Source organism: Leptodactylus fuscus, chromosome 7, assembly GCF_031893055.1.
Source record: "Leptodactylus fuscus isolate aLepFus1 chromosome 7, aLepFus1.hap2, whole genome shotgun sequence".
NCBI lineage: Eukaryota > Metazoa > Chordata > Amphibia > Anura > Leptodactylidae > Leptodactylus > Leptodactylus fuscus.
In genome coordinates, this window is record NC_134271.1 from 135,147,929 (window position 1) to 135,165,649 (window position 17,721).

At 42.2% G+C, this 17,721-nt stretch overlaps 1 protein-coding gene across 1 annotated transcript; it reads right to left on the bottom strand.

Annotated features, from left to right (window-relative positions):
- Positions 1–5,339: 5,339 nt before the first annotated feature.
- LOC142212978 (cholinesterase-like) lies at positions 5,340–11,125 on the bottom strand. Its single transcript, XM_075281115.1, has 3 exons — positions 9,621–11,125; positions 6,816–6,972; positions 5,340–5,468 (listed from the first exon to the last, which is right to left on the bottom strand). The coding sequence occupies exons 1-3, from the start codon at positions 11,123–11,125 to the stop codon at positions 5,448–5,450; spliced, it is 1,683 nt and encodes a 560-aa protein (XP_075137216.1). The 3' UTR covers positions 5,340–5,447.
- Between the last annotated feature and the right edge of the window lie 6,596 nt (positions 11,126–17,721).

Sequence of the window (17,721 nt, forward strand, 5' to 3'; positions counted from 1 at the left end):
TGACCTAAGGACAGTTTGTGTATCGTCCACCATTAATTTCTCTCATAAACTCATTGACAAGAAGAAAAATGACACACTCCATCCCTGATAGAAATGTCAGATTGATGGAAAGCTCAGCAGATATGTACAGGATTACAGGTGTGTTCTCATTAGACACTGGTTCTTGTGTAAAAGTGCTACCCCTGATGCTCTAAAAAATTCTCTCAGAGGCTACTTCTGTGTAGAGATGAGCGAACAGTAAAATGTTCTAGGTTCGATATTCGTTTCGAGTAGCCCTTCAATATTCGACTACTTGAATCGAATATCAAACCCTATTATAGTCTATGGGGGGGAAAATGCTTGTTTCAGAGGTAGGCAACGTTCGATCAAATTATACTTACCAAGTCCACGAGTGAGGGTCGGGCTGGATCCTCCGAGAAGTCTTTTCCATGCAGCGTCCCCGCGGCGTCTTCCGGCTCTTCATTCACTCTGCCAGGCACCAGGCCTGGGCAGAGCCGACTGCGCATGCCCGCACTACAAGCAGACATGCGCAGTCGGCTCTGCCCAGGCCTGATGCCTGGCAGAGTGAATGAAGAGCTGGAAGACGCCGCGGGGAAGCTGCACGGAGAAGACTTCTAAAGGTAGGAGAAGAAGCAGCGTTGATTGGCCGACTGTATAGCATTCGGCCAATCAATGCTGGATCTGCGAACTTTTACATTCGAATAGCGAGTGGTACTCGATTGAGTATGAGTATTTCGAATACCGTAGTATTCGATCGAATACCTACTCGATCGAGTACTACTCGCTCATCTCTACTTCTGTGTAGTGGAGATAAGCAAACCAGCTCGTAATGAATAAGGTTTGATGTGAATTTTTAAGTTTTCCTCTGTGAACTTTCTGCTGCCATTATGCCTTTATGGAATATGCGAGCGTGTCCATAAGTATAACTGAAATTTACAATATCACAGCTTTTCTGATTTTTTTTCTTTTTCACAATGTGGAGCTCCGACCATTAAGCAGGATACTGCTTCCCCACACACAGCAAGGTTTCCTAGAGATGTGTCCACCAGATTATAAAAGTTCTTTGACCTGTCCAGATGGAATACAACACATCTGGGATATTCTCTTTAAGATAAACTAGGGCAGCCATTATATTGAAAAATATTTCCCACCGCTTCTATGTTTCATTGTATTGTATTGTAAGATTTTGTAGCACCAGGGCAGCTCTTGAGCTGGTACCATGACCATGCCATATATACAAGGTGCTGTGTAGGAACTTAGGACCAACCAGCTGTTCAGTGCACTAAGAGATTGAGATTGGGTGCCCTTGCACGATGCGCTTTTCAGGTACATGTGGCCCCTATAATCTGTCGTTACTGATTATTGTCTCCTTTTAGAATCCGCATATATTTTTACAAACACAATCTACACTCACCGGCCACTTTATTAGGTACACCTGTCCAACTGCTCGTTAACACTTAATTTCTAATCAGCCAATCACATGGCAGCAACTCAGTGCATTTAGGCATGTAGACATGGTCAAGACAATCTCCTGCAGTTCAAACCGAGCATCAGTATGGGGAAGAAAGGTGATTTGAGTGCCTTTGAACGTGGCATGGTTGTTGGTGCCAGAAGGGCTGGTCTGAGTATTTCAGAAACTGCTGATCTACTGGGATTTTCACGCACAACCATCTCTAGGGTTTACAGAGAATGGTCCGAAAAAGAAAAAACATCCAGTGAGCGGCAGTTCTGTGGGCGGAAATGCGTTGTTGATGCCAGAGGTCAGAGGAGAATGGCCAGACTGGTTCGAGCTGATAGAAAGGCAACAGTGACTCAAATAGCCACCCGTTACAACCAAGGTAGCCAGAAGAGCATCTCTGAACGCACAGTACGTCGAACTTTGAGGCAGATGGGCTACAGCAGCAGAAGACCACACCGGGTGCCACTCCTTTCAGCTAAGAACAGGAAACTGAGGCTACAATTTGCACAAGCTCATCGAAATTGGACAATTAAAGACTGGAAAAACGTTGCCTGGTCTGATGAGTCTCGATTTCTGCTGCGACATTCGGATGGTAGGGTCAGAATTTGGCGTCAACAACATGAAAGCATGGATCCATCCTGCCTTGTATCGGTAACGGTTCAGGCTGGTGGTGGTGGTGTCATGGTGTGGGGAATATTTTCTTGGCACTCTTTGGGCCCCTTGGTACCAATTGAGCATCGTTGCAACGCCAAAGCCTACCTGAGTATTGTTGCTGACCATGTCCATCCCTTTATGACCACAATGTACCCAACATCTGATGGCTACTTTCAGCAGGATAATGCGCCATGTCATAAAGCTGGAATCATCTCAGACTGGTTTCTTGAACATGACAATGAGTTCACTGTACTCCAATGGCCTCCACAGTCACCAGATCTCAATCCAATAGAGCATCTTTGGGATGTGGTGGAACGGGAGATTCGCATCATGGATGTGCAGCCGACAAATCTGCGGCAACTGTGTGATGCCATCATGTCAATATGGACCAAAATCTCTGAGGAATGCTTCCAGCACCTTGTTGAATCTATGCCACGAAGAATTGAAGCAGTTCTGAAGGCAAAAGGGGATCCAACCCGTTACTAGCATGGTGTACCTAATAAAGTGGCCGGTGAGTGTACATCGTCATGTAAGGGAACCCTAAAAAACTTCTTTCACATTTATTTTCACTTAGGGTTGAGCCGACCTTGAGATTTCAGGATCGTTTTTAAAATCCGATTTCCGAACATTTTCCATCCAAACCCGATCCCAATTCCGATCTTAATGCAAGTCAATAGGATTTTTTAATGATCGAAAATCAGATTCTAAAAACAATCCTATTCACTACACAGTGCGGAGTCCAAAAATTGAAGGCTATACCTGTTATTTCAACAGGTATACATGTTATTATTAGCACATATATCTATTGAAGTCACATTATCCATACCCGCTGAATAGAGATGAGCGAGTAGTACTCGATCGAGTAGGTATTCGATCAAATACTATGGTATTCGAAATACTCGTACTGGATCAAGTACCACTCGCTGTTCGAATGCAAAAGTTAAATGCAGAACCAGCATTGATTGGCCGAATGCTATACAGTCGGCCAATCAATGCTGGTTCTTCTCCTACCTTTAGAAGTCTTCTCCGTGCAGCTTCCCCGCAGCGTCTTCCGGCTCTGAATTCACTCTGCCAGGCATCGGGCCTGGTCAGAGCCGACTGCGCATGTCCGCTTGTACTGCGAGCATGCGCAGTTGGCTCTGCCCAGGCCCAATGCCTGGCAGAGTGAATTCAGAGCCGGAAGATGACGTGGGGACGCTGCACGGAAAAGACTTGTCGGAGGATCCAGCCCGACCCTCAATCTTGGACTTGGTAAGAATAAATTGATCGAACGTTGCCTACCCCTGAAACGAGCATCCCCCCCCCCCCCCCCCTAGACTATAATAGTGTTCGATATTCGATTCGAATAGTCGAATATTGAGGGGCTACTCGAAACAAATATCGAACCTCGAACATTTTACTGTTCGCTCATCTCTACCGCTGAATTATGCAAAGATGGACAAACTGGAGAACTGAACCGAGAAGAGACTGCACATACAGTCCTATGAAAAAGTTTGGGCACCCCTATTAATCTTAATCATTTTTAGTTCTAAATATTTTGGTGTTTGCAGCAGCCATTTCAGTTTGATATATCTAATAACTGATGGACACAGTAATATTTCAGGATTGAAATGAGGGTTATTGTACTAACAGAAAATGTGCAATATGCATTAAACCAAAATTTGACCGGTGCAAAAGTATGGGCACCTCAACAGAAAAGTGACATTAATATTTAGTAGATCCTCCTTTTGCAAAGATAACAGCCTCTAGTTGCTTCCTGTAGCTTTTAATCAGTTCCTGGATCCTGGATAAAGGTATTTTGGACAAACAATTCAAGTTCAGTTAAGTTAGATGGTCGCCGAGCATGGACAGCCCGCTTCAAATCATCCCACAGATGTTCAATGATATTCAGGTCTGGGGACTGGGATGGCCATTCCAGAACATTGTAATTGTTCCTCTGCATGAATGCCTGAGTTGATTTGGAGCAGTGTTTTGGATCATTGCTTGCTGAAATATCCATCCCCGGCGTAACTTCAACTTCGTCACTGATTCTTGAACATTATTCTCAAGAATCTGCTGATACTGAGTGGAATCCATGCGACCCTCAACTTTAACAAGATTCCCGGTGCCGGCATTGGCCACACAGCCCCAAAGCATGATGGAACCTCCACCAAATTTTACAGTGGGTAGCATGTGTTTTTCTTGGAATGCTGTTTCTTTTTGGACGCCATGCATAACGCCTTTTTTTTATAACCAAACAACTCAATCTTTGTTTCCAAAATGAAGTTGGCTTCTCCAAATGTGCTTTTGCATACCTCAGGCAACTCTATTTGTGGCGCACGTGCAAAAACGGCTTCTTTCTTATCACTCTCCCATACAGCTTCTATTTGTGCAAAGTGCGCTGTATAGTTGACCGATGCACAGTGACACCATCTGCAGCAAGATGATGCTGCAGCTCTTTGGAGGTGGTCTGTGGATTGTCCTTGACTGTTCTCACCATTCTTCTTCTCTGCCTTTCTGATATTTTTCTTGGCCTGCCACTTCTGGGCTTAACAAGAACTGTCCCTGTGCTCTTCCATTTCCTTACTATGTTCCTCACAGTGGAAACTGACAGGTTAAATCTCTGAGACAACGTTTTGTATCCTTCCCCTGAACAACTATGTGGAACAATCTTTGTTTTCAGATCATTTGAGAGCAGGCTGTCCATGTTCGGCGACCATCAAACTTAACTGAACTTGAATTGTTTTGTAGAAAGAAATGGTCCAAAATACCTTCATCCAGGATCCAGGAACTGATTAAAAGCTACAGGAAGCGACTAGAGGCTGTTATCTTTGCAAAAGGAGGATGTACTAAATATTAATGTCACTTTTCTGTTAAGGTGCCCATACTTTTGCACCGGTCAAATTTTGGTTTAATGCATATTGCACATTTTCTGTTAGTACAATAAACCTCATTTCAATCCTGAAATATTACTGTGTCCATCAGTTATTAGATATATCAAACTGAAATGGCTGCTGCAAACACCAAAATATTTAGAACTAAAAATGATTAAGATTAATAGGGGTGCCCAAACTTTTTCATAGGACTGTAGCTGTATGTAATGTTATCAATAGACAGACTCATCTCCATTATTGCCAGCTGGATTACTGATGGTGCACAATTGTCTTCTCTTACCATAAGAAAAACAGCTCTGAAGCCAAAATATCCATTCAAAGAAGTAAAATAATGTGAAAACACAGAAGACAAACCTTTTTTAGAATATGTTTTATTATATGAGCGAAACTACATTGGAATAATTCCGGAGCTTCCTCTATCACTTCAATACGTGGAATGGAATTCAATAGCTCAGTTTACTTTAGGACTTTTCTTCATGTATCTAAAATCAGAAAGAAATGAGTGTTAAACTTATTACGAGATTGGATGTAATTTTATGGTATGAAGTTTATATTATAAAGCTCCTTATAAAACAAAACTTATTTGTGTATCTCACCTGTAGGATGGAAGGGGCTTCAAGTTACTCCTCGGGGTGGTCAACTTAGCAATTGCCACTACATCTAGAGGCCACACGTTAAATCCACCACCTTATCCGTGGAGAAATGACAGTACAGATGAAGTCAGCCTTATATCTTATTAAAGATATAAAGACTCCATTGACCATGTTCCGCTGTTTTGGTATGTCCTACCCACCGTGTTACTAATGGCAGAACCCATTTAAGCATATTCAGCTGATTTTATATCTCTGGTCCATAACAGAGCCAATGTTGCTAATATAGACAGGTTAGGAGATGCTATTGGTTGGGGTTGATGAGCTAGAAGAAGAACAGTTAACCCTTCCCCCAACTCTGATGTCCCCAATACAAGTCTGGATGGGGAACTCATAGAATAGTCATCATTTTGGACTCTATATTATTGTTTAAAAGAGACATGTTTGAGGAAGGGTAATACTTTGAATGGTCTATGTATTATCTAAGGAAGTCAGTAGATCCTACAAATATATAGTAGTGTGACCAAGCAGTCCAAATTTGGCAAATTTATATGTATATATATATATGGAGGGGATGGAGTAGAGGACCATGAGGAATCGATATTATAAATGAGAATTCTAGAGAAAAGAGCTTTTGGATCCAAGGGCAGAGATTAGTGTTGAGCCGATCTTGAGATTTCAAGATCGATTTTAAAATCCGATTTCCGATCATTTTCCAGCCGATCTCGATCCTGATCTCGATCGTGAAATTTGCTCGATCGCCGATTGGAATCCGATCTTTTCCGATCCCGATCCTCAACCCTAGTCAATGCTTCTCTATGGGAAAAGTCACTTTTGGTGTTGAGCCGATCTTGAGATAACCTCCGATCTCAATCCCGCTGGAAAAGATCGGGTCGGAATTCCAATCGCGATCGTGAAATTTACTCGATCGCTGATCGGAATCCGATCTTTTCCTATCCCGATCGTTCAACCCTAGCAGAGATACATCTTATCTCTTCTTAGTTCCAACACAGTGCTTGAGATAGAGTTTGTTGGTGGATTGTAGAACACGTAATAAATATGCTAAGTCCTATCTATATATGACTGACGTCATCTCAATATGTTTGCCTGCTGGAGATAAGGACTTGATGTCTGACGGACCACCACTCCCAATGTCATCTTCTACACGATATGAAAATTCGGTATAGCCAACAAGTCACTTTCTATTATGTATTATAAGATAAAATATTTTCTACCCACCAATTTTTGCTCCAGTTTAGGATAGAAGGAATTCCAGAACTGACATTTTTGACTGTTCCATTTTTGCTTAACATCAATGCGGTCCATTTTCAAAACAGCATAACGTTGTTCTTCAGCCAAATATGGTGGCCAATGAAATTCATCATCACTTGGATTTCTACAAAGTACGGAAAACATAAAAGAAATAGATTTCTAATCCTAGAAATGGTTAATAAAGCTCCTGACAAGGTTTTATGTAATATATAGAGATGAGCGAACACTAAAATGTTCGAGGTTCGAAATTCGATTCGAACAGCCGCACACTGTTCGAGTGTTCGAATGGGTTTCGAACCCCATTATAGTCTATGGGGAACATAAACTCGTTAAGGGGGAAACCCAAATTCGTGTCTGGAGGGTCACCAAGTCCACTATGACACCCCAGGAAATGATACCAACACCCTGGAATGACACTGGGACAGCAGGGGAAGCATGTCTGGGGGCATAAAAGTCACTTTATTTCATGGAAATCCCTGTCAGTTTGCGATTTTCGCAAGCTAACTTTTCCCCATAGAAATGCATTGGCCAGTGCTGATTGGCCAGAGTACGGAACTCGACCAATCAGCGCTGGCTCTGCTGGAGGAGGCGGAGTCTAAGATAGCTCCACACCAGTCTCCATTCAGGTCCGACCTTAGACTCCGCCTCCTCCGGCAGAGCCAGCGCTGATTGGCCGAAGGCTGGCCAATGCATTCCTATGCGAATGCAGACTTAGCAGTGCTGAGTCAGTTTTGCTCAACTACACATCTGATGCACACTCGGCACTGCTACATCAGATGTAGCAATCTGATGTAGCAGAGCCGAGGGTGCACTAGAACCCCTGTGCAAACTCAGTTCACGCTAATAGAATGCATTGGCCAGCGCTGATTGGCCAATGCATTCTATTAGCCCGATGAAGTAGAGCTGAATGTGTGTGCTAAGCACACACATTCAGCACTGCTTCATCAAGCCAATACAATGCATTAGCCAGTGCTGATTGGCCAGAGTACGGAATTCGGCCAATCAGCGCTGGCCAATGCATTCTATTAGCCCGATGAAGTAGAGCTGAATGTGTGTGCTAAGCACACACATTCAGCACTGCTTCATCAAGCCAATACAATGCATTAGCCAGTGCTGATTGGCCAGAGTACGGAATTCGGCCAATCAGCGCTGGCTCTGCCGGAGGAGGCGGAGTCTAAGGTCGGACCTGAATGGAGACTGGTGTGGAGCGATCTTAGACTCCGCCTCCTCCAGCAGAGCCAGCGCTGATTGGTCGAGTTCCGTACTCTGGCCAATCAGCGCTGGCCAATGCATTCTATTAGCCCGATGAAGTAGAGCTGAATGTGTGTGCTTAGCACACACATTCAGCTCTACTTCATCAGGCTAATAGAATACATTGGCCAATCAGCGCTGGCCAATGCATTCTATTAGCTTGATGAAGCAGAGTGTGCACAAGGGTTCAAGCGCACCCTCGGCTCTGATGTAGCAGAGCCGAGGGTGCACAAGGGTTCAAGTGCACCCTCGGCTCTCCTACATCAGAGCCGAGGGTGCGCTTGAACCCTTGTGCAGCCTCAGCTCTGCTACATCAGAGCCGAGGGTGCGCTTGAACCCTTGTGCACACTCTGCTTCATCAAGCTAATAGAATGCATTGGCCAGCACTGATTGGCCAGAGTACGGAATTCGGCCAATCAGCGCTGGCCAATGCATCCCTATGGGAAAAAGTTTATCTCACAAAAATCACAATTACACACCCGATAGAGCCCCAAAAAGTTATTTTTAATAACATTCCCCCCTAAATAAAGGTTATCCCTAGCTATCCCTGCCTGTACAGCTATCCCTGTCTCATAGTCACAAAGTTCACATTCTCATATGACCCGGATTTGAAATCCACTATTCGTCTAAAATGGAGGTCACCTGATTTCGGCAGCCAATGACTTTTTCCAATTTTTTTCAATGCCCCCAGTGTCGTAGTTCCTGTCCCACCTCCCCTGCGCTGTTATTGGTGCAAAAAAGGCGCCAGGGAAGGTGGGAGGGGAATCGAATTTTGGCGCACTTTACCACGTGGTGTTCGATTCGATTCGAACATGGCGAACACCCTGATATCCGATCGAACATGTGTTCGATAGAACACTGTTCGCTCATCTCTAGTAATATATAAAACCTATTCCCAAACCCATTCTACTCTTTTAGGAAAATCTGATTTAAAACAGAGGGTATTATAATGTGAAGGGGTCACTCTCAGGGGTCATTAAAGCAGAGGGATTTCGAGGGGGCATTATACTGTGTCAGGGCCACTAAAGGCATTCTATAGTTTAAAGATGCAAAGAGACAGATTCTAGGTGTTGAAAACTGCCATGCTACATGAGAAAACTAATACTTCTATCTCCGATATTTGCCCACTTTTTGATAAGATTTGGGTTCCTTTGATTAATAGGTCTGGTATCCCAGGTCTGCCATATGGTCTCCATCTCTGATTGTGTGGTCAGATTGAATATACCTTTAGATACGCCCCTCTTAGGCCTATGACTGGTAAAAACTTTTTCTCTCTAGGTCTGTAGGATACCCACTTGTCACAGTTACATACAGATACCACTTATCATATCACAACAGATAAGATAGTTGTCTCCTACTGCTTTGTCAACTGTTTCTTATGTAGTGTTTATTGGTGAATGGGTTGATCCTGACAACCAATAAAATCAACATTACAGCCCAAAGCTTTGTCAGTGACAAATGAATCTGTGGTCTTAGGAACATCCCTCACTCCCACTACATCACTCCAAGTAAATGACTTACCCTGTTCTTGCAAAGTTGGCCCAGATTTTCATAAGTCTTCTGCTAAATATTTGTTCTTGGTTTGAGAATTGTTGAGGAGAAATAAGTGGTTTTCCAAATAACATTGACAATTCCGCACCATGTGCGACCCCCATCCACTCCGGAAGGCCTTCATCTGATGGACGATGAGCATATTCATAGACATAGAGGTTATTTTTAGTCTTTGAAGCAAAGTTTGCAAAATACTTTGAAGGACACATAAAATAATAGTCTCTCAGTATCTGCTCCATGGCTTTACGATTCTTCTCCATGTTTTCTTCATCATCCCAGTCTTTGTACATTAACATCATAGATTCTACAGAGAGATCATCTCCTGGTGGAAAGAAATATCTCAGACCTTCTTTAAGTTCCTCAGTGGTGATTAGACTTTCATTTTTTACACTAAATCCTGGTGCACCGAACACTGGAAATGGGTTACCATCATCTTTAGTTATTCCTATCAATATATCAGTATTTATGATCGATTCTTTTACTAGGTTGTGGGGGATGTCGGTTATAAAATCATTATCCAAAATTGGAACAAAAATGGTCAGGGCAAATCCAGGTTCGTTAAGCGTTTGCTTATCAACTATGTCTTTGGCATCTACGTTTTGTAAACAGGCTATAGTGGCATCATCATCTTCTGTAGGACAGTCGAGGAGTTTGGCTAATTGTATGGAAAACCTCCTCGACTTTTTATGAGAATTGAATGCCCAGTTTGCTATCGGTGTTCCACTTTGAGGAATTGCTCTTTTAAAATAAGAATGGCTTCCAGGACTGATCACATGATACCCTACGGAAGCACCTCCTGCACTTTCCCCAAAAATTGTGATACTGTCCGGATTTCCACCAAAAGATGCAATATTTTCTTGAACCCATTGAAGAGCCAGCCTTTGGTCAAACAAACCAGCATTTCCTGGAGCTTTTGTATTTCCTGGAAAAGCTAAGAAACCCAGTGCTCCAAGTCTGTAGTTCATTGACACTACGATCACTTCCTCAGAAGCTGCCAGCACACTTCCATCATATGCATCTAAAGAGGAACTACCAGAATTAAACGCTCCTCCATAGATGAACACCATGACATGAGCAGGCTTAGACGTGGTTTGTGGAACCCATACATTCAGATTCAGACAGTCCTCACTCATTTCAATTTTGTCAATTCCCATATCTGTTCCAGTTATCTCACCATAGGAATCATCAGTACTCTGATAACAAGATTTTCCATACATGGTGGCTTTGTAAACTCCATCCCATGGTGCCCGGGGTTCTGGTTTTTTGAACCTTTTTTCTCCTGTTGGTGCTTCTCCATATGGAATTCCTAGATAGGCTGTGACAGAACGAGATATCACAGACTGTTTTATTCCACTCACTTTCCCCTGTGTTGTTTCTACAACTGTGTCATCTTCTGCCATAATAGATACAGCAAGTATAGATAGTATCACGAAACAGGTTTTGTTGATGTAGAACCTCATGTTTTTGTGCTCCATGTCTGCAGTTATGGAAACATAATATAGTAATATTTATTACATTTTTTAAAGGACACAACTTTTCTATGTCACACATATGAATTATTTCTTCCAAAATACTTTAACTTAAGATTGGAAATTTCAGGGAATATGCAGAATTTATTAAGTTTCTGTATCACCCCGAAGCCCATTCATCTCCTTCAGCATCCCAAAAAGTTTAAACATATGTTCTGACTAGTTCCAACTGGCCAACCATCCACCCAATCAGCCAGCCACTGGCACATGGGTCTTTTTTTTTTGGATTGGATTATAGATGGGTCTTTTTTCTCGGATTGGATTATAAAATGTATTGGGGGCTTGTAAACACCAACGCAAATCTGTACTATGGCCTTCTAACCATCAATTTTCGATCAAGCTATGGGTTTCTTTATATGTTACTAAGGGATCTTTATTTTGGAGCTTCATATTGGTATCTATCTTTGGATCAGAGGTTGGATCGCCATCATTCTTAAATTGGTTGTATATCCTTTATGGTACCACTTTTTAGAAGAGGCCAACACCCTTAGTGAATACCCATTAATATCTATTTTTCTCTACCAATTGCTATCTTGCATGTGGTACAGTGACTTTTTGGCCTCCTGAATCTCCAGGGGAACAACTGCAGCCTATGTACTTTCTATACCCACACCTGTGAGACTTCCCTCTGGTACATCATTCATAGTATAGATGGTGGTCTCAGAGGTTACACCCGCATCAGTCATAAAGTGGTACAATATCCTAGCCATATGCCATCACTTTTTATTAGATATGAATACCCATTTAACCTTCCCGACATCCGCCATAATAGTATGGCAGATGATGGGTATTTAGTAGAGATGAGCGAACAGTAAAATGTTCTAGGTTCGATATTCGTTTCGAGTAGCCCCTCAATATTCTACTACTCAAATCGATTATCAAACCCTATTATAGTCTATGGGGGGGAAATTTTGTTTCAGGGGTAGGCAACGTTCGATCAAATTATACTTACCAAGTCCACGAGAGAGGGTCGGGCTGGATCCTCCGAGCAGTCTTCTCCGTGCAGCGTCACCGCAGCATCTTCCGGCTCTGAATTCACTCTGCCAGTCATCGGGCATGGGCAGAGCCGACTGTGCATGCCCGCACTACAAGCAGACATGCGCAGTCGGCTCTGCCCAGGCCCGATGCCTGGCAGAGTGAATTCAGAGCCGGAATACGCCGCGGGGAAGCTGCAAGGAGAAGACTTCTAAAGGTAGGAGAAGAACCAGCGTTGAGTGGCCGACTGTATAGCATTCGGCCAATCAATGCTGGTTCTGCATTGAACTTTTCCATTCAAATAGCGAGTGGTACTCGATCCAGTACGAGTATTTCGAATACCGTAGTATTCGATCGAATACCTACTCGATCGAATACTACTCGCTCATCTCTAGTATTTAGATATGGCAGCCACTCAGGAGCTAAGCAGCCGTCATAGCCGCCAAGTCTCTGATGTATTATTCAGCAGAGATCCAGTACTAATGCCCATGATCAGTGCCCCCACCAAGGCACCATTTTGCTGGGGATCTCCGGCCCAGAAAGCGAGCTCCGAGGCCAGTTTATCATTACCATGAAAGCCAGGAGCCTTTTGAAGGCTTCCAGGTATGTTGTCATTACGTTCTATTGCAGGGTTTGTCTATAGCACTATAATGCATTGAATTATTGATCAGACCAACTGGAGTTCAAGACCCCCAGGGGATCTAATGAGTACATAAAAAAAAAACTTTTTTTTTTTTTTTAAACCCTTTTCCTAGAATAAAAGTACTTCAGTACTGTGAAATATATACACCTTAGGTATCCCTGTGTCTGAGGATGCCTGATCTACAAATCTATAAAAATAGTTTTCCTGTACAGTGAACGCTGTAGGGAGGAAAAAAAAAAACTAAATTCCCAAAACACATTTTTTTGCTCTTTTGCTGCTGATAAACATTTGAAAAAAAGTTCTCAAAGCAATAGAAATTCTCCAAAATGACATAAATAAAAGGTACACTGGCCAACAAAAAAAGACACCCTATGCATCTCCGTACACAGAAATATAAAACAGTTATGGATGTCAGAATATGTCGACTTTTAGAAAAAAAAATTACAAAGATTTAGGTTTCCTTAAGAAATTAAAATGTAAAAAAGTATAGAAATTTGGTCTCCCTGGAAAAATACCAAAACATAGAATACAGGTGACATGTCATTTCGGCAGCAGAGTGAATGCTGTAAAAACAAAGCCCGTAAGAAAGTCGCACAAATGCATTTTTTCTCCAATTCCACCCCATTCTGATTTTTTTTCCAGCTTCCCAGTACATTGTAAAAAATAATAAATGATACCAATATGAAGAACAACTTTTCTCTCAAAGATTGAGCCCTATAGGGCTCTGTAAGTGAAAAAAAAAATGAAAAGGTTATGGGGTTTGGAAGGCAGGGAAAAGGAGGGGGGTGGTCAAAGACGAAAATTGAAAAATGTCACCGTCGGGAAGGGGTTAATACCTTTCTCTCTCTCTTTCTCTCTCTCTCTCTCTCTCTCTCTCTCTCTCTCTCTTTCTCTTTCTCTCTGTACCAGCTACTCCTGCACTTTCTATAGCACCTCTGAGACTTTTCCTTAATTTTTATTTATTTTCAATTTAATGGACACCATGTAATTCTCTCTTTCTCCTGCAGTGGCATTATAGGACACCTGAGTCAAGGTTACCTTGCATACAAATGGTCATTGGTGGTCCACGTAGCTGGACACCCTGTGGTGAGTTTATTATCTAGAAAGAAAGTTACTTCTTTCAGCTCGTAATGTAATGCCTCAAAAATATCCAGAAATGTCTATAACACCACCTAGACTATATACAGTAATGTAAGTCTGCCACTCACCCCTTCCTCGACGGGCTGCGTTATGGCTTTTATTTGATATTGTCAGTAGCTTTATACATTTTTAGACTCCACCTTTACAAAGGGTAAACTTAATTAATTTGATGGTATAAAGCTCAAGTAGACTTTGATTTCTTGAGGGTAAGAATTGCTATGAAATAGATCAAATATTAACAGAAATCAATAAAACCATGCTGTAGATTACCGTGAATTTCCCGTTACTTTAAAATGTTAAATAAGGACATGACTTTTGGTCTGTGATATCTATTTCATAATACTTCAGATAATATATCGATATATTGGGTTTGAAGAAGATGTAGGCACCTTGGTACCTGCTATATGAGGGGTTGATTGGTGAGGTCTTCACACTACAACTATACGGTGCCTACATATAGCACAGAAGAAAATGTTTGACCATTGTGTATTGTGCGAGGGTCCATCACACAAGTCCATAAATCTCAGCTTCCTGTATCCAGTATTCTTGGTGTCATGTCCTCACCCATTTTTACTCCTGCGCCGTCCTCTGGCTTCATTGTATGGTGCAGGAGATGTGTCCACTCATGGTTACCTGCTTCCGGAATTTTGTCATTCTGTGTTGGCACTGTTATTGTTAACTTTTGTGTGCATGTGATTGACAACTTATCTGCCAGTCAAGCCTGGGGTGGTTCTGGACTTACTTAAACTGGCTATTAGTCCATACATTGTTCCTGGCTATTGTGTCCCTGACCTTGACTTTGTTCTTGTATTGTATTGACTGACCCCTGCTTTTTGGCTTTTTTGACTACTCTTTTGGATTGCGATTTGGAACTGTTTTTCTCTCTGGTTTGACCCTTGGCTTACTGACTCCTCTTCTGTGTTGTCTTATCCTGTTCTGTGTATCATTTATCCAGAGTAGGGTTACTCATCCAGTTCTCCCTGTCATTAGGACAGCTGTGGCAAATAGGTAGGGACACGGGGTGGACTTAGATTTAGGGTTCACTGCCACTCTCTTCCCTTCCCCTAGTAGCTGTTATTTGGAATTGACTTCAGACATTTCTAATACCTGGATTCTTACTTTTCATAAACTTCTTTGAATATTATTATAATCATATTGCAGGTTACTATAGATGAGTAAACTGGTTGTGTCCGGTGTTCTCTCTCGGTCCTCTCCTGGCCTTCTGAGGGATGTCATGTGCACCGGTCCTGTGATTGGTCCTCAGTGGTTAACCCGGGTGCATATCACTAGCCAGGAGGCCAGAAGAGGCCAGAGCAGGACTAAGAGAGTGCCGGAAGCTGCCAGAAGGCCCAGAACATGTAAGAGAAGGTGAATATAACTGTTATTTTATCACACCTCCCCTGGGCCCCCACCTGTTATGACCTGGGTCTAAAGAGACCCCAAAGTATAATCATTTCACTTCCAGTTCTTTCTGAACAAGTTTGGAGTGAAACAAACCAGAAGGTCAACTCATCTGAAGATAAATTAATCTTCGGAGATTCACCCACCTTCACATATTTCAGGTTTTGTCTATGTATAATCAAGAGATATTAAGCAAGTGTCTTTTTTTCAAATATTTGCTGGTAAGAGGAGGTGACCTAAGGACAATTTGTGTATCGTCCACCATTAATTTCTCTCATAAACTCATTGACAAGAAGAAAAAGGACACCCTCCATCCCAGATAGAAATGTCAGATTGCTGGAAAGCTCAGCAGATATGTACAGGATTACAGGTGTCTTCTCATTAGACACTGGATCTTGGTGTAAAAGTGCTACCCCTGATGCTCTAAACAATTCTCTCAGAGGCTACTTCTGTGTAGTGGAGATAAGCAAACGGGCTCATAATGAATAAGGTTTGTCAGGTTTCCTCTGACTGCGGCAAAAATATGGCTGCAAAGATGGACAAACCAAAATGAAGCAAATCCAATCATAACTCTCCAATCCTTATAGCACTCTATCTACTGTATACATGTATAGAAGGTAAATGGATAGAGGAAGTAGAGAAGAGACTGCACATACGTGTATGTAATCTGTTATCAATTGACTATAATACTCATCTCCAGAGATGAGCGAGTAGTACTCGATCGAGTAGGTATTCGATCGAATACTACGGTAATCGAAATACTCGTACTCGATCGAGTACCACTTGCTGTTCGAATGTAAAAGTTCGATGCAGAACCAGCATTGATTGGCCGAATGCTATACAGTCGGCCAATCAACGCTGGTTCTTCTCCTACCTTTAGAAGTCTTCTCCGTGCAGCTTCCCCGTGGCGTCTTCCGGCTCTGAATTCACTGTGCCAGGCATAGGGCCTCGGCAGAGCTGACTGCACATGTCCGCTTGTAGTGTGGGCATGCGCAGTCGGCTCTGCCCAGGCCCAATGCCTGGCAGAGTGAATGAAGAGCCAGAAGAAGACGCGGGGACGCTGCAAGGAAAAGACTGCTCGGAGGATCCAGCCCGACCCTCACTCGTGGACTTGGTAAGTATAATTAGATTGAACGTTGCCTACCCCTGAAACGAGCATTTTCCCCCCATAGACTATAATAGGGTTCAATATTCGATTCAAGTAGTCGAATATTGAGGGGCTACTCGAAACGAATATCGAACCTCAAACATTTTACTGTTCACTCATCTCTAATCATCTCCATTATTTCCAGCTGGATTACTAAAGATGCACAATTGTCTTTTGTTTACAATAGGAAAAACAGCTCTGAAGCCAAAATATCTGTTCAAGGAAGTAAAATAATGTGAAAACAGAGAAGACAAATATTTCTTAGAATATGTTTTATTATATGAGTGAAAGTACATTGGATTATACGGGAGCTTCCACTGTCACTCCATTTCAGAATCTTGAATACCATGGCACAGTTCACTTTAGGCCTTATCTTCATGTATCTACAACCAGAAAGAAATATGTTAAAATGATTACGAGATTGGATGTAATTTTATAGTATGAGGTTTATATTATAAAGTTCCTTATAGAACAAAAGATATTTGTGTATTTCACATGGTAGATGGAGGTCTCTGGTGCAGATTTTATATTGGAACCCAGGGACTTCAATTTACATTTACATTGTTCCATCACCTATGTCAGTGGAGAAATGACAGTACAGATGAAGTCGCCCTTAGAGATTATTAACCACTTCTGGACCTCCCATAGACTTTATATGTCCAGGCGGTGTGTTGCTGCAGAAGTAGGGAGCTGGCTCCCCTAGAGAGGACAGACATGGTTTATTACTGTCCCTGCCTTCCCGAACACTGTATACACAGCTACCGCAGCTGCCATGATGCATCTCCCCTCTGACCTGGTGATCATGTGATCCACCAGGGATCAGAGACTGCTAGAGATGCTGGGTCCTAGAGGATACAGATCATCTCTGTAGGTATGGGTAGGGGGCTGTATTTCTCCTGCAATTTGGTTGCAATTTGAGTTCAGATGCCCCCAAAGGTCTATTATGACCTTGTGGGGACGCAATGCAAAATTAATTAATTAATTTTAATTTAATGAATTAAATAATTAGAAAAGTTAAAAAAAGAAAGTAAAATAATTTTAAAAATAAAATAATATGCTAATAACACGCCCACATCACAGGTTCTAGCCCCACCCCTGATGACACAATACAAAATAAAAATTACCGTAACGGAGAGGGAGAACTATTTCAAAATTCTTTTAGTAGCTCTTTGTGCTATTAAATTTTTTTAAAAAAGTAGATAACAGCATAAAAATAAAAAATGAAAAACATACAAA

What these genes read in the sequence shown, in the direction of transcription:
- LOC142212978 (XM_075281115.1), bottom strand. Translation starts at nt 11,125, where the DNA reads ATGGAGCACAAAAACATGAGGTTCTACATCAACAAAACCTGTTTCGTG. An exon ending in GCCAACTTTGCAAGAACAGG is followed by an intron (nt 6,973 to 9,620) that starts GTAAGTCATTTA and finishes CGTACTTTGTAG; the next exon opens with AAATCCAAGTGATGATGAAT. An exon ending in CTAAACTGGAGCAAAAATTG is followed by an intron (nt 5,469 to 6,815) that starts GTGGGTAGAAAA and finishes TTCTGATTTTAG; the next exon opens with ATACATGAAGAAAAGTCCTA.